This window comes from Trichosurus vulpecula, chromosome 5 (assembly GCF_011100635.1).
Source record: "Trichosurus vulpecula isolate mTriVul1 chromosome 5, mTriVul1.pri, whole genome shotgun sequence".
NCBI lineage: Eukaryota > Metazoa > Chordata > Mammalia > Diprotodontia > Phalangeridae > Trichosurus > Trichosurus vulpecula.
Genome location: NC_050577.1, coordinates 197725361 through 197749635, shown reverse-complemented (window position 1 = coordinate 197749635; position 24275 = coordinate 197725361). Strand labels below are relative to the sequence as shown.

General features: G+C 39.4%; 1 protein-coding gene across 1 annotated transcript in view; it reads right to left on the bottom strand.

The window, feature by feature from the left end:
- The window catches only part of LRP6 (LDL receptor related protein 6), a 137363-nt gene extending 116046 nt beyond the window's left edge, over nucleotides 1-21317 (bottom strand). The window contains exon 1 of the mRNA XM_036758829.1: nucleotides 21142-21317. Coding sequence (XP_036614724.1) covers nucleotides 21142-21196 — 55 coding nt within the window. The 5' untranslated portion in view covers nucleotides 21197-21317. The remainder of the gene's footprint in view (nucleotides 1-21141) is intronic.
- Between the last annotated feature and the right edge of the window lie 2958 nt (nucleotides 21318-24275).

Genomic DNA, 24275 nt, shown 5'->3' with positions numbered 1-24275 from the left:
TGCTGTACAATTTGGAACTCAGATAACTCTCCATTTCTGGTACATCTCAAAGATATACTGATAGATCAGCTCTACTGGTTATCCGACCAACTAAAAAATAGACATTTTTTCACTAAGGTGGTTTTTACTTTTAGTTATGACAAACTCTTTTGAATAATTATGAATTTCATTTAAGAGAATCTGAAATGCTCTGGAGCTTGACAAATCTTTAAAGATTCCGGCCCACAATCATCTAGAGGGCCTTACCTACAGGAAACCCCTCTTCAATTTTAACTCCACACAGATTCCACTACAGATGTAATACTTTTAGTTAGCACTCAGCACACATCTCTGTTTTAGGCTTCACTTGACATTAATAATTGGAAGGTCAAATTAAAGCTATTTCTGCTAAGTGCTAATGTTATTCTCCTTATTACTCACAAAAGATGAAACAGACCAAATCTAATTCTTCAAATTAAATATCTAACCGACCTGAGGAAGAAATAAAAGATGTTTCAACTATGGATAGGGAAAATACTTAAACAAAGGACAAAGAAGAAGTTAAATTGACATGATTGTTTATTATTTAAAAGTATGTTTTCTCGTGGTTTTTCCCTTTGGTTCTGATTCTCCTTTACATCATGACTAATGGGGAAATATGTTTCATATGATTGTACATACACACACACACACATACACACACACACACACACACACACACACATATGTATAGCCATGCCATCTTGGGGAGAGAGGAGGAAAAAATTTAGAACTCAAGATCTTATAAAAGTAAATGGTGAAAACTGAAAATAAATAAATAAATAAATTGGGGCAGGGGAGAGCGTTTGCACAAACAAAATAAAGCAGTAAGAACAACCAAAAGGAGAAAAAAATCTCTACCCCCAAATTTCTCCAATAGAAATCTGATAAACAAGATATAGGGGGGATTGCTATAAATAAATAAAAACAAAAACATTCTCCAATGAATAAATGATCAAAGGATGTGAATAGGAAGCTCTCACAGGAAAAAATTCAAACTATCAATATCCCTATGAAAAATTCTCTAAATCATTAATTATTAGATATTGATTAAAATTAATTCTGGTTAAACTTCACAACAATTAGACCTGCAAAGATGACAAAAAAGGAAATGGTAATTGCTGGAGGGACTACTTGACAAGAGCTCCAGGCACTAAAGAGGAAGCTATCAATTGACCTAATCATACTGGAAAGCAATTTAGAACTATAACCAAAGTAAAAAAACTGTACCCTTTGACCTAGTAATATCTCTCCTCTCTGAAGAGTTCAAAGAAAGAATAAAGAAACCCATAAATACAAAAATATTTATAGCAACATTTTTTACTATAGAAAATAAAGTATTTGCTCATGAACTGGGGAATGACTGAAAAATTATATAGGGTATGAATGTAATGGATTATTACTCTGTAAGAAATTACAAAAGGACAATGTGTCAGAGAACCTAGGAATATTTTTATGAACTGATAATAATTGAAGCAAGCAGAACCAGATCAAGCACCTACTTATGTGCTAAGCACTGTGCTAAGTGCCTTACAAATATTATCTTGTTTGAGCCTCCCAATAATGTGGGAGGTAGGTTCTATAGTTATCACCATTTTACTTCTGAGGAAACTGAAACACAGAAGTTGTAAGTGACTTGCCCAAAGTCAAACAGAGAGCAAGAATATGAAGCCAAATTTGAATTCAGGTCTTCCTGACTCCAAGTCCAGCTCTCTATGCACTATGCCAAGCAGCTGCTTCATAATGAGGTGGCCCTTTCTGTCAAAGGCAAACCCTTCAACATACACAAGAGATCCTATTGCAGTCTTCTCCAGTAGATTGCCCCTCTATCATCCCCACTCTCTCACTATCTTTAATCTCTCCCTGTCTACAAACTGCTTTCCTACTCTCTACAAACATAACCATCATCCTCAAAAAGCCTCACTTGATCAATTCACCCCCATATTCCTCCTCCTTTTTGTGGTTAAACTCCTTGAGACAGCTGTCTACAGTGAGTGTTGCCACTTCCTTTGCTCTCACTCTCTTATCTCTCTATTGTCTCTCCTCCAACCTCATTCAACCCAAACTGTTCTTTCCAAATTACTAATGATCTCTTAGTTGCCAAATCAAATGGCCTTTTCTCAATCCTCATCCTTCTTGACCTTTCTGCGGCCTGTGACACTGCCCATCTTCTCTAAGTTTTTGGGACACCACTCTCTCAAGATTATTCTCCTACCTGATCACTTCTCTTCAGTCTCCTGTGCTGGATCTTTATCCAAGTCAGCCTATTAATCATGGGTGCCCCTTAGGACTGACCTGGGCCCTCTTCTCTTCTCTTCTCTCTCTATATTATTTTACTTGGTGATCTCATCAGCTCCCATGGATTCAGTTATCTTATGCTGGATTCTAAACATAAAAAAATCCAGTCCTAACTTCTTTGTTGACTTCCCATATTGTTATCTCCAACTATCTATTAGATTAAACTGGATGTCTAGGAGACATCTTAAACTCAACACATAAAAAACTGAACTTTATCTTTCCCCAAAAAAACCTTCCCTCTTCCTAACTTTTCCATTACTGTTGAGGGTACCACCAATTTCCCAATCACCCCAAACTTACAACCTAGGTGTAATCTCTCTCTCCCTCCATTGCCAATTTGCTACCAAAGCCTGTTGATTTTTTGTCTCCTTTTGTCAAGTCTCTTCCTATTCCAGTCTGTCCTCCATGCAGCTGGCAAAAGAATCTTCCTAAAGTACAGGTCTGGCCATGTCACCTCCCTATTCAATAAACCTCAGTGACTCCCTATCACGTCCAGAATCAAATATAAAATCCTCTTGTTTGGCATTCAAATCCTTTCATAATCTACTCTTCACACAAACCTTGCCAGTCTTCTTATACCTTCTCCCCACCTCTGCCCTCATATACTTCTTGATGCAGTGAAATTGACCTCCTTGTTACTCCTTGAACAAGATACTCCAGACTCCAGGCATTTTCACTGGCTGTCTCTCATGCCTGGAATGCTTTCCATCGTCATTTCTGCCTCAGCCCCAGCCTCCACTTCCTGGCTTCCATTAAGTACCAGCTAAAATTCCACCTTCTACATATACTACTACCTTCTTTCTCAATATTGCTTAATTCTAATGTCTTTTTTTAATTATTTCAAATTTATCATGTATGTGTGGGATACAAGATTGTTTGTGAAAGCTTCCCATGAATGAATCAAGGTAATACTCAGATAGTACAAATTTAGTTAGGATGTAGACCTCACTAGGCCTAAGTTTCGTTTTCCTGTAAATCATACGATTTCGGGGAAATCAGGTGGTCTCCCCCTCTCCCCCACCCCTAGCCTACTCGCATGCCGTCATCTTAACATTGAGATTTCCCTATAAGGTAATTCTGTAGTTTCTGTGCTAGTATTGGATAAACTTATTCTGGGATAGATTGTGAGGCCACCTGTCCCAGCAAATAGGGACAGGGGTCCAGCCTCTAGGGGTGAAATTTCTTAGAATTGTTTGTACAAGGTTATATATCCCCTTGCTTGCCTTCTCCCCCTTGCCTCTCTGCACTACCATCCCACCCTGGTAGTGGGAGATGCCCAATTCTCGCGAGACTTGATCAAATAAAGCTTGTTTTGTTTCTACCTTGAGAAAACCGAGACACCTCTGTTTTTGTTTATTTTGAGCCTGTGGTTTGTCCCACACATGTATATGACTTGTTTGTACATAGTTGTTTGCTTGTTGCCTCATTAGACTGTGAGTTCCTGGAGGGTAGGGACTTATCTTTTTGCCTTATTTGTATCCCCAGCACTTAGAATGGTGTCTGGCACATTGTAGGCTCCTAATAAATGCTTACTGATTAATTGACATCGTTCCCACTTCTTGGAAGAGAGTGGATGGACCAGAGGGGCAGAATGAGATATACATTTTCAATGTGCTTTTTTGTTTTGCTAGACTATACTTATCTATTACAAGGGGAAACTTCAATTTAGTGGGAAAGTTGGGGAAGGAGTTAGTAAGCAGTGTTAGTGATACAAGAAAGAAAAGAATAATAAAACATTAAATACTAAGATGAAAGCAGAAAGAAGTTCTGAAGGAGACGAGGTGGGCAAGATAGTTTTGTTACTACCGTGTCAAATTTAATACACATTTTGAAAACCCAAACTGTATATGATAGAAGTTCACAGCTTCATATACAATTCTCTTTTCCGTTCTTTGGATAACGAAGTGTTCATGGTTGTTGATGTTTAAGTTCATAACACAAAAGAAAAAGATTTTTTAAAAGAAATACTATTAGTATTTGAAAAGATTCTCATTCCATGTTAGGTTCAAAACAAGGAGTTATGGAACTTTTCCAGGGTTTATAGCCTCTTGCAATCTTCAATAAAATTAGTCCCTCCTATTGACCAGGTTTTCAAAATTATTCTTAGATTATTTTTCCATATAGTTATGAGATAGAGACTAAACCTGTGGTTGTACAAATGTAGGAAACTCCAACGTACTAATGTACTAATGTGGTTGCACTAATATAGGAAACTCCAAGAAGAAACTTCCAAGAAAAAACTTCTTCAAGCAACGGAGTCTAGCAACTCTTCTGCAACTTAGTCTTAGAAAATTGCTTGCCCAGTTATACAGCCAGTATGTTTCAGAGGTAGGACTTGAACCTAGAGCTTTCTAAATCCAAGACCAGTTCTCTCTCTCTCTACCAGGCCACATTCCTAGCTAAAGTGTGATGTGAAAGCCAAATAAAGTAATGTAAACTTGAACTTCATTAAGACAGGCAAAGCATCCAGAAGAGTTATGACAATACCTGTATAATAGTCTTCAGAACACATCTAGAGGACTGTATTCAGTTTCAGGGTTATATTTTAAGATGAAGGATAAGAATGATGATGAAATGCCTCAAGATGGGGCCGGGGGGGTGGAGCCAAGATCGCAGCTGGAAAGCAAGGACTTGCCTAAAACTCTCCCCCAGGACCCTCCAAACACCCATAAAAAATGGCTCTGAACAAATTCGAGAACTGCAGAACCCATGAAATAGCAGAGGGAAGCAGGGCTCCAGCCCAGGACAGCCTGGGTAGTCACTGGGTAAGGTCTATTGCACCATGCTGGAAGCAGAGCTGAGCAGAGCCCAGCATGGGCCACACTCGGACCAACCAGTCTGGGAGCCAGGCAGAACAGGCCTTAGCATCTTGAATCAGTAAGCTGTGGCAGTTACCAGACTTCTCAACCCACAAACACCAAAGACAACAGAGAAGGTTAGTGGGAAAAAACTGCAGGGAAGGAGTGAAAGGAGTTCCCAGTTGGCACCACCCCAGAGGTGGTGCAGCTCTGAGGCTGCTTACAGAACTACATCTGCAGTTGCTTCCAGCCCCAGGCCTACCTGGTAGGAGGAATTAAGTGGCAGATCAGAGCAAGAATGCAGAGCCTGCTTAGATCTGAGTCCAGTCCAGGTTGGCGGTTCTTGGGGGAGGAGTAGAGCTGATGTGGCAGAGCTTGCTGTGTAGAAATACCTCTGAAAACAACAGCGAAGCCCCTCAACCTTGGGACAAAGTACTCTCTACTCTGCAAGCAGTCATACCCCCACAAAAAACTCAAGGGTCAAGTAAGTTGGCTGGGAACATGGCCAAGCAGCGAAAAGAGACTCAGATTCAGACTCAGACTTTGGAATCTTTCTTTGGTGACAAAGAAGACCAAAACATACAGCCTGAAGAAGTCAACAAAGTCAAAGAGTCTTCATCAAAAGCCTCCAAGAAAAACATGAACTGGTCTCAGGCCATGGAAGAGCTCAAAAAGGATTTGGAAAAGCAAGTAAGAGAAGTAGAGGAAAAACTGGGAAGAGCAATGAGAAGGATGCAAGAAAACCATAAAAAACAAGTCAATGACTTGCTAAAGGAGACCCAAAAAAATACTGAAGAAAATAACACCTTAAAAAATAGACTAACTCAAATGGCAAAAGAGCTCCAAAAAACCAATGAGGAGAAGAATGCCTTGAAAGGCAGAATTACCCAAATGGAAAAGGAGGTCCAAAAGACCACTAAAGATAATACTACTTTAAAAATTGCATTGGAGCAAGTGGAAGCTAGTGACTTTATGAGAAATCAAGATATTATAAAACAGAACCAAAGGAATGAAAAAATGGAAGACAATGTGAAATATCTCATTTCTCATTGGAAAAACCACTGACCTGGAAAATAGATCCGGGAAAGATAATTTAAAAATTATTGGACTACCTGAAAGCCATGATCAAAAAAAGAGCCTAGATATCATCTTTCAAGAAATTATCAAGGAGAACTGCCCTGATATTCTAGAGCCACAAGGCAAAATAGAAATTGAAAGAATCCACCGATTGCCTCCTCAAATAGATCCCAAAAAGAAATCTCCCAGGAATATTGTCACCAAATTCCAGAGCTCCCAGATCAAGGAGAAAATACTGCAAGCAGCCAGAAAGAAACAATTTGAGTATTGTGGAAACACAATCAGAATAATCCAAGATCTGAAAGCTTCTACATTAAGAGATCGAAGGGCTTAGAATACGATATTCCAGAGGTCAATGGTGTTAGGATTAAAACCAAGAATCACCTACCCAGCAAAATTGAGTATCATGCTCCAAGGCAAAATATGGATTTTCAATAAAATAGAGGACTTTCAAGATTTCTCAGTGAAAAGACCAGAGCTGAATAGAAAATCTGACTTTCAAACACAAGAATCAAGAGAAGCATGAAAAGGTAAACAAGAAAGAGAAATCATAAGGGACTTGGTTTAACTGTTTTGTTTACATTCCTCCATGGAAAGATGATGTGTATAATTCATGAGACCTCTGTATTAGGGTAGCTGAAGGGAATATACACATATATGCAGACAGAGGGAACAGGGTGAGCTGAATATGAAGGGATGATATCTATAAATAAATGAATGAATGAATAAATAAATACAATTAATGGGTGAGAGAGGAATATATTGAGAGAGGGAGAAAGGGAGAGACAGAATGGGTTAAATTATCTCGCATAAAAGTGGCAAGAAAAAGCAGTTCTGTTGGGAGGGAAGAGGGGGCAGGTGAAGGGAAATGAGTGAATCTTGCTCTCAATAGATTTGACCTGAGCAGGGAATAACATACACACTCAATTGGGTATCTTAGACAGGAAAGGAGGAGAAAGGAGATAAAAAAGGGGGGATGATAGAAGGGAGGGCAGATAGAGGGAAGAGGTAATCAAAAGCAAACATTTTTGAAAAGGGACAGGGTCAAGGGAGAAAACTGGATAAAGGGGGATAGGATAGGAAGGAGCAAAATATAGTTAGTCTTTCACAACATGAGTATTGTGGAAGGGTTTTGCATAATGACACACATGTGGCCTATGTTGAATTGCTTGCCTTCTTAGGGAGGATGGGTGGGGAGGGAAGAGGAGAGAGAATCTGGAACTCAAAGTTTTAAAAGCAGATGTTCAAGAAAAAAGTTTTTACACGCAACTAGGAAATAAGATATATAAGCAATGGGGCGTAGAAATCTATCTTGTCCTACAAGAAAGTAAGGGAAAAGGGGACGGGAGGGGAGTGGGGTGACAGAAGGGAGGGCTGACTGGGGAATGGGGCAATCAGAATATAAGCTATCTTGCAGTGGGGGGTAGGGTAGAAATGGGGAGAAAATTTGTAATTCAAACTCTTGTGGAAATCAATGCTGAAAACTAAAAATATTAAATAAATAAATAATGATTAAAAAAATGCCTCAAGATCATACTATATGAGGGTCAGTTGAAGGAACGGAGGATGTTCATCCTAAAATGAAAAGATTTAGAAAGAACATGTAATGTCTACAAATATTTCAAGGGCTGTTATGTAGAAAAGGAATTAGACTTGTTCTGCTCAGCCTCTAAAGGCCAAAGCTAGGAATAACAGGTATATAATGCAAAGAGCCTGGTAGCCCCACCATCAAGCCTTTATTTACTTTTCTCCCATTACTCCCCAGAAGAGATAATCCAGTGTAGCAAGAAGATGACTGGCCCTGGTACCAAAAGAAATGGGCTCAACTCTGGGCTGTCCCAAATACTAGCTGTGTAACTGACAGCAAGTCACTCAAAACTACCTGAAACTAAATTTCTTCTCATGTAAATTAAATATTGTATAAATCATTTTATTATAAACTATAAACTCACAGAGTTGTTTATGCAAAGTTCTTAGAAAACTGTAAAATACTATTAAAATAAGTGATGACAACCCTCAGCTCCAAATAAGTACCCCTTCCTAGAGAATGCCTTTGTTTATTTAAATCCCACAGTTCTTTTAATGTTCCTTCAAAACCTAATCATATTAAAACTTCCCTGGAAAGCCTTTCCAAATTGCCCCAGCCCTCAGTGATCTCTTACTCCTCTGAACTCTTGAAACACATTATATCTACCATTCATTTGGCACTTCATATTATATTTTTACATATCCTCTAGCCCTAAGCCGCTTAAAAACCAAAACATGTCTTATCCCTCTTTGTTTCTGCAGCACCTAGTATGGTACCCTGCACCTAAATTGTAATCAAAAAATATGTGTTGATGATTCAATTCCAAAATACTGTCAAATATATCTATATATATCTATATATATAGATATATATAGATATATATATATAGCAGAACAAATTGCTAATGTTATTTCCCATGTCATTACTCATAGTTAATTAAAAATGAATCAATCTATTTTTCTAAATTAAGTATCAAGCTGTTAACTGGTAAAGATTAGAAATAACATTGCTAATTGGATAGCTTCTCATTCCACCTTAGGTTCAAAATAAGTAGAGCCTCCTGTACACAAAGCTCTATGCTAGTACTAGTAAAGACAGACTTCGCTACATACTCCCTGAACTCATGGAATGTGTAGAATAGTCCATAAATACACACACACACACACACACACACACACGCACACACTTATGATACAAATCAATACATGTGAAGTGCTTAACAGGCAAGAAGGAAAGTGTTGAATGAACTATAAAGGTGAAAAACTCATTACCAAGAAGGAGGATTAGAGCAGACATGCTGGAGGTGGGATCTGAAGATGGAAAAGAATTCCAAATTAAAGGGAAGAGTGCAGGGGAGAAGGAGGTTCCAGGCATAAGGTAGGAAAGAACAAAGTACGTATGGAAAGATGTTGAGTGGTAAAATTTGCTAAAGGGTACTGAAAGGCTGGAAAGTATGAAATAAGGTTGGAAAGAATATAGCACTAAACTATGGGAAAATGCCAAGCAAAAAATATTAAGAGAAGCAGCATGGTACAGTGGAGAGAGCAAGGACTCTGCAGTCAGATGCTTACCCTAAGCAAGAAGCTAAAACCTCCCTGGGCCTCAATTTCTTCATCCATAAAATAAGGGGGCTAGACTAAATGGCAGCTAAGGTCCTTTCCAGTAGTAGGTCATTGTATTTTGCTATGATCCAAAGTTTACTCAGGAGGCAAGAGGAAACAACTGAAGATTTTTAACCAGAGGTATGACATAACTATATCTATGAATGATAAGATGCGAAAGATGGCTAGGAAGAAAGCTAAGCTGAACTGAAAAAGACCTGTTAGAAGGCTCTCCAAATAGTTCAAGAAGGTGCTAATGAAGCCTTGTACTATCACTGAATTAATAGAAATAGAGAATGGAACAAAAATGATAAGAAGTAGTACAGGCAGAAATGACAAAAGCAAGAAACAAATGAGGCCAAAGGTTCACAATCTATAAGAAGTCTCATATGCCTATATCATGAATATTTTCTTTCAGAAAGGAGTCAGGAGACATTGGACATGGAAAGTACCAATTATCACCATTAAAAACAAAATAGATTTTTATTTTAGGGTATGGGAAATAAATGGCTACTTATGTGAGTCATTTCTGAAATCCTCTGTGTATAGTCCTACTCTCAACTTAAGAAAACTATCAAAATACCAAACTAGAAAAATAAAAATATGACATTTTAACTACTTAAATAAGCTGCTAAAATTGAAAAAAATGGAAAGGCATAAAACAGACCAACCTAGTATCATCATTTCCTAAGCAAATTTAATGAAGGTAAATCAATCATCAAGAAACTAAAAGAGCCTTAAAAACCACCACATGTAACAATTTATCTTTTTACCAAGTACGGAGATAACTGCAGTCAAAGGAAATGTTCCAGAGATTATGGGTAATATCACCTCATAGAAATAAGAAGCAGCAAAGGGAAAACAAGATGACAAAAAGTTTATTAGGCAGAGACTCAAGTCAAAACATCCCATTTAAAGATGAAAATACAAAGCCCACTAATAAAGAAAAAAAATGGAAAAGACCCATGGGGATCTCTCCCATAAAATATTTTCTCCATCGATGAACTCCAGCACCACAGCCTTGCTATGCTACATAGGGAAGCTCATGGCAGCTGACCTAGTACACAGGAAGAATGTATAAAAGTAGACAATACAATTCTGATGGCACTTTGGAAGAAGAATCAGACTGCCCAGATTCCACATATCTACTCTAGCAGAACCCTGAAGTTCTCAAACTGAACAGTGATCAAGAAATGCCATGAGAAACTAAAGTGAATTCTCAGACCCCTGAACTGCACAGGTCAGCCAGAAACAGAAGGGCAAGATGAAAAAGGGCCAACAGCAAAGTCACCACAGGGTAGCTATAAAAGGACCAGAGACATTTGTAGCCTGAAAAATTCTGTATTTGGCAGCAACAAGAGTAAAGGGCCCCCTGGAGAAAGACCAAGGGGATCAAAAAGCAGTGAGCAGCACTGGGCAATGACCAGCTCAGTGCTTCAATACTCAAATAGGGACATCCCAAACCCAAGGCCTCTGAGGTCTCTAACACTCCATTCTTGCATGCAGTGAAGATAACATCAATCTGGACCTCAAAGATCCAAGGGGGTCCTAACTCCAAGAAGGGGAGGTCAGTACAAGAACCTAAGGGACCCAAAGCAAGACCAACAAGGGTCAACCACCCTACCCAAAGTTCAGCAAGAGTATGGGGGCCTGAACTATGGAGTATGAATGTAGATTGAAGCAAACTATTTGCTCTCCTTTTTTCTTTTTCTTTTTTTTTGGTTTTGTTTCTTCTTTCTCATGATTCATTCCATTGGTCATAATTCTTCTTTACGACTTGACTATTTTGTAAATAAGTTTAATGCAAAGCTATATGTAGAAGATATATCAGATTCCATGCCGTCTTGGGGGGAGGGGGGGGAAAGGGAAGGTAAGAAAATCTGGAACTCAAAAACATGCAGAACTGAATGTTGTAAACTAAAAATAAAAAATCTTAATTTAAAAAAAAAAGTGTGGGGACCTGGTCCTGGCCAAAAAGAAAAGAAAAAAAGGTAATTTAGTAAGTAATGGTGGAGGAATAAGTAAAGACACTGTCAACCTGGAAAAACTCAACTTGGTGATCAGAAAATAAAGTGAAGCATTTATTCAGGGTTGAGGAATTGCAATCCAGGCTGCCTTATTCAGAAGGGATGCAGAGGGAAGGGTCGAAGGGGATTCTTACAGGGCTTAGTCATGAGAAACAGCAAGAGGGCATATATTCTGGATACATGGAATAGCTGAGCTTCAGGAAAGGAATGTTGAAGGTGTTAAGGGGTTACAAAAACAAGGTCAAAGAAAAGTCCTTGTCATACAAGTTCTTCTACTAAAAATGAGAGATCATGGAATATAACCAAGAACTTACCCTCAAAACTTAGCATGATCCTACAGTGGCAAAGTGGACCTTTAATGGAATGGAAGACTTTCAAGCATTTTTGATGAAAAGACTAAGAGCTAAGTAGGAACTCTGAAATGCAAACACAAGAGTAAAAAGGGACCCTGAAAGGTAAAATTATTTCAGCAATTGGAAGGGGCTTTATGATGATGTAGTGTTTAAAATCACTCACAGACCAGAGCACAGGCCAGAAGCGGAGTAAACCCCTCTCACTGGATCATACCACCTCAGAAGAACTGAAAATTTACAGGTGCTTAGAGGCAGCTCTGAAAACAGCAGCGCAAAACCCCTGAAACTTGGGACAGAGCACTCTCCACTCTGGAAGCAGTCATACCCTGAGACAAAGAAGCTCAAAAGTCAAATAACTGGCTGGAAAAACAAGCAAGCAGCATAAAAGGACTCCTACTACAGAATCTTACTTTGGTGACAAAGAAGATCAAAACATACAGCCTGAAGAAGTCAACAAAGTCAAAGAGCCTACGTCAAAAGCCTCCAAGAAAAATATGAATTGGTCTGAGGCCATGGAAGAACTCAAAAAGGATTTGGAAAAGCAAGTAAGAGAAGTAGAGGAAAAATTGGGAAGAGAAATGAGAGTGATGGAAGAAAATCATGAAAAATGAGTCAACAGCTTGCTAAAGGACACTCAAAAAAATACTGAAAATATCACCTTAAAAAATAAACTAACCCAAATGGCAAAAGAGCTCCAAAAAGCCAATGAGGAAATGAATGCCGTAAAAGGCAGAATTAGCCAAATGGAAAAGGAGGTCCAAAAGATCACTGAAGAAAATAATTCCTTAAAAATTAGAATGGAGCAAATGGAAGCAAATGACTTTATGAGAAATCAAGAAACTATAAAACAGAACCAGAAGAATGAAAAAATGGGAGGCAATGTGAAATATCTCATTGGAAAAACCACTGACCTGGAGAATAGGTCCGAGAGAAATAATTTAAAAATTACTGGACTACCTGAAAGCCATGATCAAACAAAGAGCCTAGACATCACCTTTTAAGAAATTATTAAGGAAAACTGCCCTGATGTTCTAGAACCAGAGGACAAAATAGAAATTGAAAGACTCTACTGATCACCTCTTGAAAAAGATCCCAAAAGGAAAACTCCCAGGAATATTGTGGCCAAATTTCAGAGTTCCCAGGTCAAGAAGAAAATATTGTAAACAGCCAAGAAGAAACAATTCGAGTATTGTGGAAACACAACCAGAATAACACAAGATGTACCAGTTTTTACACTAAGGGATAGAACTTGAAATATGATATTCTGGAGGTCAAGGGAACTGCAATTAAAACCAAGAATCACGTACCCAGCAAAACTAAGTATAATACTTCAGGGCAAAATATGGACTTTCAATGAAATAGAGGACTTTCAAACATTCTTGATAAAAAGACCAGAGCTGAATACAAAATTTGACTTTCATATACAAGAATCAAGAGAAGCATGAAAAGGTAAACAGGAAAGAGGGGACTTACTAAATTGAACTGTTTACATTCCTACATGGAAAGACAATATTTGTAACTCATGAGACCTTTCCCAGTAGTACAGTATTTGAAGGGAATATTCATATATATGAGAAATATATCAGGAGAAAGAGTACGGGAGAGATAGAATGGAGTAAATTATCTCACATAAAAGTGGCAAGAAAAAGCTGTTACAATGGAAGGGAAGAGGGGGTAGGTGAAAGGTAATGAGTAAACCTTACTCTCATTGGATTTGGCTTAAGGAGGGAATAACACACACACTCAACTGGGCATCACCCTAGAGGAAAGTAGGAGGAAAGGGGATAAGGGGGTGGGGGGAAGATAGAAGGGAAAGCAGATTGAGGGAAGCAGTAGGTAAAAGCAAACATTTATGAAAAGGGACAGGGTCAAAGGAGAAAACTGAATAAATGGGGGACAGGATAGGATGGAGGGAAATAGTGTCTTTCACAACATGACTATTATGGAAGTGTTTTGTATAATGATATATGTATAACCTATATTGAATTGCTTGCCTTATCAAGGAGGGTGGGTAGGGAGGGAAAAAGGGAGAGAATTTGGAACTTGAAGTTCTAAAAACAAATATTTAAAAATTGTTTTTACATGCAACTGGAAAATAAGATACGCAGGCAACAGGGTATAGAAATCTATGTGGCCCTACAAGAAAGTGGGGAGGGGATAAAGGGATAAGAGTGGGGTGATAAAAGAGAGGGCAGACTGCGGAAAAGGGCAATCACAATACATGCCATATTGGGGGGGGGGGATAGAGATGGGGAGAAAATTTGTAACTCGAAATCTTGTGGAAACGAAAGTTGAAAACTAAAATAAATTTTTAAAATGTAACCCAGAAAAAAAAATTTTTAAAACTTTTAAAAATAAAGGATGATAATAATGGGGAAGAAATAATCAAAAGCAAATCAAACTTCCTGAGGAGGGATTGGGGGAGAAGGGTAAAAAGATTAGAGAAAGAGAAAAAAGACCCTTGTATACAAAAATATTTAGAGCAACCCTTTTTTGTGTGTGTGGTGGCAAAGAATTAGAAACTAAGAGGGTACCAAACTTGGGGAATGGCTCAACAAATTATTGTATATAATGTAATGGAATACTATTACACCATAAGAAATTAAGTAAGGGACTATTTCAGACAAACCTGGAAAAGTTTATATGAACTGATACAGAGTTGTGGGAAGAACCAGGAGAATATTTTATATAATAATAGCACCATAAAGACAAACTATGAGGCAGCTAGATGGTGTAGTGCATAAAAAAGCACATGACTTGAAGTCAAAAATATCTGAGTTTAATCCTCTCTTACATTTAGTAGCTGTGCGATTCTGGGCTTTCAGTCTCAGTTTCCCATCAGTAAAAGGGAAGTAATAATAGTACCTACCCAACAGAGTTACTGTCATGATAAAATGAGATAACGCGTCATATAAACATTACATATTATTCACATTATTATGAAAGATTAAGAACTCTGACGATTGCAATAACCAACTACAATACTGGAGGACCAGTAATGAAGCATGCCTCCCACCTCCTGACAGAGGGGTGCTGGTCATGATACAGACTGAGACACATTTTTCAGAAACAGAGTCTGTTTCCCCACTCCCCTCACCCCAATCAAAATACTGAAGAGAAAACACAGGAGCCAAAGAAAATAGATCTTTGTTCTCTGAAACAATTAAAATAAAAAATAGGAGAAAGAATAAAGAAAAGGAAAAAACTAGAATCTAAGATTGTGCCTTAGAATGCTTCTTAGCCAAATGGGGTATGGCTGAACAAACCGTATATAAGTATGTTTTCTTATTGCATCATAAAAAACGACAAAAACTCTCAAAGAATCTGAAACTGATGAAGAAGCTGAAAAGAACTAGAAAAAGGGTTTACACAAGGACAATGATGCTGCAAAAAGAAAAAAGCTTTGAAGACTTAAAAACTGTGAAAAACTGTGATCAGCACAATGACCAACCATGTCTCCAGAAAACCTATAAGGAAGCATGTTACCCACTTCCTGAAAAACACAAGGTACAGAAACATACATGGCCATTATGTGGATTCATTTTTTGCCTATGCTTGTTAAAATGATTTTTTTTTCCTCCTCTTGTTTTGGGGGGATTTTATTTGTTTATTTGTTTGGTTGTTTTTTTTAATGGGAGAGGGGGAAGGAGGAGATGGGGAAAAGAGTAACAGTAATGAAAAAAAAGCATTTAAAATGCACAGACAAGAACAGAAGTTCAGAAATGTAGAGAAGCTGGAGAGTTTTGAAATAAACACATTCAAAAATAGAACATGTAGAATTTATTGTAGACTTTTTAAAAAGCAAGTGGTATGAAAGGGAGATTGACAGTTTAACATAGAATCTTCTTTTGGTGCTCTGCTATGTACCTTATATGTAGGGGTTAAAATAAATAAAAATGTAAAAATAAAATCTTGAAAAGGGGGAAGATAAACATGCTGAGAAAAAAATCTGATTTTATTACCAAAAAGAGGTCAATTGATAAAAAATATAACTACTGGCCTATATGACTATTTTCCTATCAATCAACGGAGCATTTATCATAAGCACATTCTATGTGTCAGGTACTAAACTAGGTGCCAAAGACACAAAAATGAAATTTTTATGAGAATAATATATATATGCATCAAGAGCATCTTTAATCTAGCAATTAGCAGAGTGTCTGGTACATAGTAGGTGCTTAACAAATACTTATCAACTGACTGACAAAAGGTATAAGAATGAACTGGCAGGCTTTTAGAAATGCTATTTTACAGCAAACCACGTCTTTACAATCATAAATGATTAAAAGGTGCAAAGAATACAAGATTCCTCTGTGTATATTATTTGATGACTATTAAAAAAGCATTTGATTAAACAAAGCAATATGTCACATTAAAGGCTCTCTTCCCCTGCACGTGTTAAACTATGGTTTAAGATTCCTTATTTCAATCTTCGTTTTTCAATCTTCTATTATTAATATCAATTAAGAATAAAACAGGGAGGCAAACTTACTGAAAGTGTTTGCCATGGTTCTGAAGAATGTCCAGCACAAAATCCAAATCAAAGAAATATTCTCTTTGGATGGTAAGATTTTCCAAATACTCCTGTTGGTGAATTACAGTATCTCAAGCCCTGGAAGATGGCAACACCTCCTAAATGATACCTGTCATCATGGGAGTTTGCCTATCTGCATAGAAAATACTAAGTGGATGAAAAATGCCTGTTGTCCAGACATTCTGTTAGTCAGACAGCCCATAGTTACTCTACCAGTACATATATGTCTTAGCCAGGCATTGTAGATGGGTAATGAACTGGACTCAGGATTAAACAGGAAGAAAAGAACAGGCTGTAATAACATTTTAGAAACTATACAGTGCTTTTAAACCTGAGAGTTTCCCTGAAACAAAGGCTCATCTTGTTAACATCAACATTCTGCTAGTCATGGAATACTACAGTCTTCCAAGAATTAAAGTAGCAGGTAAACCAAAAGGCAATGGAAAGGTAAATGTGAGTAGGCAACAAAGTGTCAGTGAGGAAAAACTGTACAGAGGCACAATATAAAAGGTATCACCAAAAAGATACACACATGCCCAGAGAGGAAAATAGTCATGTAGCAAGAACAAGGAGAAAGCCTCAGTGCTCCCCTGGCATCCACCCAATGTCAAGAGCCTAGCATAAAATCCCTAGAACACTGGGTGGATCCCCTGTGGAGGATTTATGATAAGAATGGCACAAGATGAGCATATATGAATAGGCTACAAGCTGTATTATAGTTATAAAGAATACCTATATCAATTAGGTGATAGATCCATTGAAATAAGTCTGTTTTCTAATATTAATTTGTGATATTAAGAAAATGACCAATAATAAGTTTTTCTCTTTTTAGGTATTTCAAAAACAATCTATAAAGTGGCTATTCTAAAGGTGCATTAATTTTGCAAGGGGGAAAATACCTTATTCCCATCCCTTCCACTGATTTGACAGCTTTTACACTACACTAAATATCGCATGATAAAAAATGGTGACATAGACATATATAGATATAGAGACATAAGAGCCAAAGTGAGACAAGCAGATAGTGTTCCAGGATGTCAATCAGGGCTTCAGTCCCACCTCTGATGTACACAAGCTTCATCTCTCAATGTCCCAGACAACTCACTAAGACTATAAATTACTGAATAATTACAGACCTAAAGTAAAGAAAGTTTTCTCATTGGAAGTTCCCTATACTAATAAAGTCACAGCATGCTAACACTGTGTGTATGTGTTTCTGACCGACCATTAGGCAAGAGTAATTCTGTCAGTTCAACACTTTTCTACATATACAAGTTTGTTGTGTGTAAATAATACAACTCCCTGAAAAAAAATTAATAAAATAAAATCACTGTTCAAGCTCAAATATCTACTTGTATCATCAGTATTCATGCTCACATCTACTTATTTGTTAATCTATGTTTTAATATAATGATCTTCTAAGTTAGTTTCCAAATTAAAAGTCTCATTTTTAGTCTCTTGGTCTCACCTTCAGGGGGTTTATTCCAAAATCTTCTTTTTAAAGCTAACTGTCAACACTGATACAATGCACCAAAAGCAAAGGAAACTTACTGTAACGAAAACTGATGCTCTTACTGCATTTACCCACGGAGCCCAAAGTCTACAACTTGCAATACAACAGGTCAAGCCCCTACAAAACATTTTATTACAAACACTAATGAAAAGTAGTGGGAATTGGTTTTGCTTGACTATACCTATTTGTCACAAGAGTGAGGTTTTTGTTTTGTTGTTGTTTTTTAATGGGAGGATGGAAAAAGGAAAATAAATGCTTGATAATTGAAAAAAAATTAGCAGTAAAGCATAGTTCTTTAGTTTAAGTTATGAAAAAACTCAACTTTGAAAATTTGGCCAATAGAAGTCTGCAGTTATATTCAAACTAACAAGAGGCTAGAATAATTTTAATAAGCAAGCTTATCCCCAAAGAACAAACGAAACATATCCCACCCCCTAGTTTTTGCTTAACTGTTTTTCTTGGTTAGAAGAGGACTCAATGGGGAAGGGAGGGGGGTAGAAGGGGGGAAGGAGAGAGGAGGAGAGAGAATTGGAAGAAAACTACATTCAACATTTATTTAAAAAGGCATGAATAAAAAATATTCTCTCCCTCCCCCCTCCAAAACAAAACAAAACAAAGTACTAAAACTTAAAAGTTTTACAACCTCTCATCTGGATACTAATGTGAAAGAAAAACTTGGCCAGCAATTTTATTCTCAATCCAAAATAATACTTAATTTTAAGAAACAAAGCTGTTCCAGAAAGTCACTTCTGTAATTCATGAACCAAACTAACAGTTTCATCTGTTAAAATTAACAACTTGGTCATATCCCATCACTATTCGTACACCTATAAATCATTTTTATTTAAGCATAGACTGTTATTCAGGATAAGTAAGAATTTGTTTTGGTTAGCTGCCATCTATAAATTAACCAACTTAGAAAGTGGTCAATACTCCGATCAGAAATGTTTCTGCATACAGGCCATGTTTAATCTTCATGAAATAGGATAAACATACACCAATACAGAACTAAAAGAAATTTTCCAACTACAGTCTATACTCTGAGAGGTGGCATGATGTAGTACTTGAGACCCAGTTACTAGCTATTGGCCTTTAAGGGTCATTTAACCTCTCTGAGACTGTTTCCTCACTTGGAAAATGAAGCTGTAAGAAAAAAATAACATCTTCCATCTCTAATTCTTCCCACCTACGAAGGAAAGCATTAATACAAATAACCAAAAATGCTGTCACATAGCAAGATTCCCTGTCACGTAACATGGCTGTAGGACAGCAATGACCTACTCCACTTTCTTGCCAGTTCCCTCTCCCCAAATAGGGCTCTAAATAAAACCTGGCTGGGAATCAGGGTCATCAGGATGATAGTTCCTTAGATCCAAACAGGTAAACACAGATTGATGATATATTTTTAATTTGGAGTCAGTCCAAAGTTAGAGTCTGTGAATAAATGACTATGACCAAGAGGATCAAGAGAGCAGTCTTGGAGCAAGAAAGCATAAACACTAGAATAAGGACAGATAGATAAATAAGTAAATGTAGAGATACTGACATATCAAAATACAATTTTGATATAAAAAAAACAAAATTAGTATTATGCTACACTGATGAAACTAAGCCTAAAGTGAACACAAAAAAAAAAATATAACAGGGCCTAGTGGACAGAAGGTCATGGAGTTAGGAAGACCTTCATAAAAGTATTGACACATAACAGCTGGTGAACATGGGCAAGTCACTTAGTGCCCCAGACACTAGACTAGGGCACTAATTGTAAATTACAGAGGTTGCAGATCAGCGCAGGTGGACAGTTTCCAAACCAGAAGTTCCCTAAACCCAATGAAATCACAAATGGGACTTCAGATTAACTATAGATTTAAGTCAAAAAAGATAACCACTTCTCCTGGGTACACCAAAATTCTTCTGTTTCAACAAACAAAAAAGGTATCAATCTAAGTAAACATCTCATACTCAGTACATCACCACTCATCCTGTTAATTGGTCCCTGCCCTCCTACAACTTACATTTGAAGAAGCAAATGTGTCTGAGTCATAATTATTAAGTAAAATAATAGTACTGTACAAAGATAAACAAAGGATGTTTATCCAATATACTATTTTCACTATTCCCCCCAAATAAATTTTTACAAGCAGAAATTCCCAGTTAAATTCATAATACATTTTCCATCTTTATGTTCCATGAAAATTCGATAAGTTTAGAGTAAACTTATTTTACTTTTATTTAAATTTTATGTTGTCATATTATTACTCCTGTAAATCTGCATGGGACCGAAGGCCTCAAGCCTGAAAAAAGTGGGTCATGTGCAAATAAGAATAGTAATAAAAACTAAAGATATAAACCAAACTAGCAGTACTTAAATTCATCAGCTAATTGACATCAGAAATATCATCGCTACTTCATAGTTAATTTTAAAAAAGGATTGCGAATACCTTGCAAAAGACGTCTAGGGGGTTGCTAAAAACCACAAAGCATGTGTCAGCTTCATAGAACAGTTAAAAATACCAAAGAATTATGGAATATCATAAGGGCATCATAAGGGCAAAGAACCTAAGACAGTTCCTGACATCCAACAACAAACCAGCCTGTGAAATATTAGCTCAAGTTCCTGTTCTATAAAGATGACTTTCCCACTTCATGCCAACGGTATACTTGCATGCTCTGAACTAGCCAAGGGCTACATAGGAAACCTATCCAACGGATTCCTAAGCAAAGATTAGAAAACTTCCTGGGCCTGAAAACCACGACTACTCTCCAAGTGTGTCCTCATCCAGGGTTGCTATATTCCAAACAGGAGTTAATCATCAATTGCACCAAATAGTTATGAGGACTCTAGAACCTCACCTAATAAACAGGAGTGAGGGGGGAGAGGGGGAAGCCCTTGCTCCTTGTATTCAAACTTTCCAAAAGTAAAAACAAGCACAAAGAAATCTCTCCTCTATGATGGTTATTCCCCCCTTCAATCTCCCTGCCCCAACACACGGGCACACATGCTCACAAACACAGAGGGACACACTGCAATAAAAGATCGGGGCAGGGAGGGGATGACAAGGATTTCAGGGATTCCCCCAAAAAAAGAGGGACCCCGACCCATGGAGTCCAGGTGGAGAATGCCCCCAAAGGGTTAGCCTGCATTGTGTCACTCCTGCACCAAACGCAGCAGCCCCTTCTCCTGGGCCCCTTTCTCTCCCTCTCTCCTCCTTCTCTCGCAGCCAGGCCCGGCCTCTCGCCTCCTCTCCCCCTTTCTCGCCTCCCCTGCCCCTCCCCCTCCCTCCAGCCCCCAACACACAAGAGACACACAAACAAAAAACGATAAATCTCATTAACTTGGGCGTCGCGGTCCCCCCTCCCCCCGGTCTTTCCTCACCCTACGCTGTTTGCTCACCTCTCAGGAGGACGCAGAAGCTGCAGGCCAAGAGGCTCCTCAGGACGGCCCCCATCTTCCCCTCCTCCTCCTCCTCGCTTTCTCTCTCCTCTCACCGGCTCGAGGCAGCCCGAGGAGGGGGAGGCGGCGGAGAGGAGCCGGGGCCGCCGCGGCCGCCCCGCACGGTCATGCTGCCCGAGCTTGGCAGAAAGAGAAGAAAGAATCGGTCGCCGGCCCTTCCTCCCTCCCCCTCTCTCAGTCTCTCTCCCACTGGGGTCCCCCGGCGCCGCCTTCGCTGTCCGCTCTACAGAGCTACTTTTCCCTCGGGGGCGCCCCGGCGGCGGCGGCGGCGGCCAGCGTCTCGTTCCATTCTCCAGCCCGCTCCCCCTGCGGCGGCGGCTCCTCCGCGGGCTCCACGCAGCTCCTCATTCAGCCTCCGCCTCCTCCCAGCGCGGCGGCAGCGGCAGCGGCGGCGGCGACGGCGCAAGGATACACAGGCTGAACGAGCCCCGCGCCCGGTCCGGCCGCGCTCTCTATTGCGCTCCCTCGCGCTCCCCGTCCCTCCCCCTCCGCTCCCCCTCCTGGGCCTTTCTCTTTCTCCCCCCGCCCCGCCCCGCCCCGCCCCCTCCCTCTGCCTCCTCCCTCTTCTCCAACGCTCTCAGTCTGCCCCCTCCACTTCTCTCCTCCTTCCTCCTCAATGCTCCCAGTCAGCCTCCTCCTCCTCCTCCCCTTCTCCCAGCGCTCCCTGTCTGCCTCCTTCTCTGCTCCCCGTCTCCCCGAGCTTCCAGGGAGCCTCCCCTCGGCTGACATCGATTCCTATTCAGCTATGCAAACGAGGGGGCGGGAGGGATCAGCTGGCGAGCTTTGGGACCACTAGAGATTTCTTTGGGTCTCTAGCCAGGCAGAAAGCCCACCTTGCGGAAAAAAAGAGAGATTTTTGTTGTTGCTGTTGTTTTTCTAATTCTGCTGCCCGAGAGGTGAGGGGGGGGGGCGGGAAGCGGGAGGGGGGGAAGGACAATCCATTGTCGCATTCCGATGGGATTCTTTTTCTTGCTCCCTCTCGAGCTCGGCGCTCTTGGGAAAGAGGCTGTGAAGCGACCCTCGGAACAACCTTGGCGCTGGCGTGGTCGGGACTACTTTCTCCGGGCTCCGAGCCCGGCGGAGGGCGAGCTCATCGTTTCTTTGTGCCGCTGCTGCTCCTTGCAGGTGAACTCTCCAGATCTGGGGGTTGGGGCGCCAGCCAGGGGAGCGGGGTCTGGACGAGGCGGAGCGGTGGAGCCCGTCAGGTGACGCAGTCTAATGCCTGCCTTTCGAGATTATGTGCAATTTATCCAGCCTATTCCTCGTTTGTACATAATCGGTTTGCATGTTCTCCCCCATCCTGGCGTTAGACTGTGCGCTCCTTGAGAGCAGGGACTGCCTTTTACCCCAGTTCATGCTTACCGCAGTGCTTGGCACATAGTAGGCGTCTAGCAAATATTTACTGACTGATAACGAGTCTGCCTTTCACCGCATTCCCTAATCCGAGTCTTAACACCACCCACGAGAAAAGCTTCCCCAGCTCCTCCAGAAGGGCTGGTCAGCTGAGAACTGGATTCTGCGTTTTCCAAGAAGGAAGGACTGAAAGACTGATCGCATTGAAGGTGCTTTCGAATCATATCTGTGAATGGAGGCAATGGAAACTCCAATGGATTTTTTTTGTGTGTCCCATGCTCCCAGAAACTCAGATACCCTTAAAGTTCAGCTTCACATGCATAAAAAAAAAGGAACTTCAAACTTCCTGAGAAGGTTCTCAAGATGAAAGCTCCTAAGGCATGGAAAAAGATCATAGACTGAAGTTGGAAAGCCATCTAGTTCTCAATTCACAGAGTAGGAAACTAAGGTGCAAACAAAACAAACGACTTGCCCGAGGCCACATGGAGAGTAAACTTCCGAAATCTTCCCAGTTCCTTTAACTTAGGGGTTCTTGACCTTTTTGTGTGTCATAGACCCTCCTTTGCTTTATCTTCTAATTGGCCTTCAAAGCCCTTCATAACCTGGGCTTCTACTTTACCAGTCTTTTTAAATCTTACTTTCCACCCTACCTCCCTCCTACTCTTCCAGCCACTTTTGTTCGTTCATCGAACAAGACACTGGGCGTTGTCACTGGCTGTCTCCTCTGACTGGATTTCTCTCCTTCCTAAGACATTCAGATTCCTATTGGAATTTGCACTCTTCGAAGTTATAATTTTGTAAAATACGGCTATTGGTTCCACCCCAATAAAAATGGGCATTCTGGGGAAGGAGAGTCCCTAGGACTTTAGTTTGGTGAAGTCTATGGATTCCTCAGAATAATTAAATACATAAAATAAAATACATAGTATTATAAAAGAAACACATGTTATTAAAATAGCTATTAAAAACATTAGAAAAAAAAAGTTTACAGACCCCAGTTAAAATTCAACTTTACGTTAGAATCAGGATTTACCTGACATTAACAGTAGTTTGACAGATTAATGTATGAAGTATGCTGAATACTATTCTAGGCTTAAAGAATCAGAAAGCTCAAGGGATGTCTATCAATTGTGGAATGGCTGAACAAGTTGTGGTGTATGAATGTAATGGAATACTATTGTGCTATAAGAAATGATGAGCAGCCAGACCAGAAAAACCTGGAAAGATTTATATGAACTGATGCTGAGTGAAATGAGCAGAAGCCAGGAGAACATTGTACACAGTAACAGCCACATTGTTCAATGACTGACTTTGATAAGACTTAGCTCTTCTCAGCATTGCGAAGATCTAAGACAACTCAAAAGACTCATGATGGAAACTGCTAGCCACATCCAGAGAAAGAACTTTGGAGTCTGACTGCAGATGCAAGCATACTATTTGCTCTCCTTTTGTTGTTTTGTTTTGTTTCTTCTTTCTCATGGTTCTTCTCACTAGTTCTAATTCTTCACACTATGACTAATGTGAAAATATGCTTAATACGAGTGTGTAAGTAGAGCCTATATCAGGATTGCATGCCATCTTTGGAAGGGGGGAGGAGAGGAAGAGGGAGAAAATTTAAAACTCAAATCTTATGGAAATGAATGTTGAAAACTAAAAATAAATAATCAAAAATAAATGGTACTGCCAAAAAAAATGGATCTCAGATACTGTTTATTCTTCAA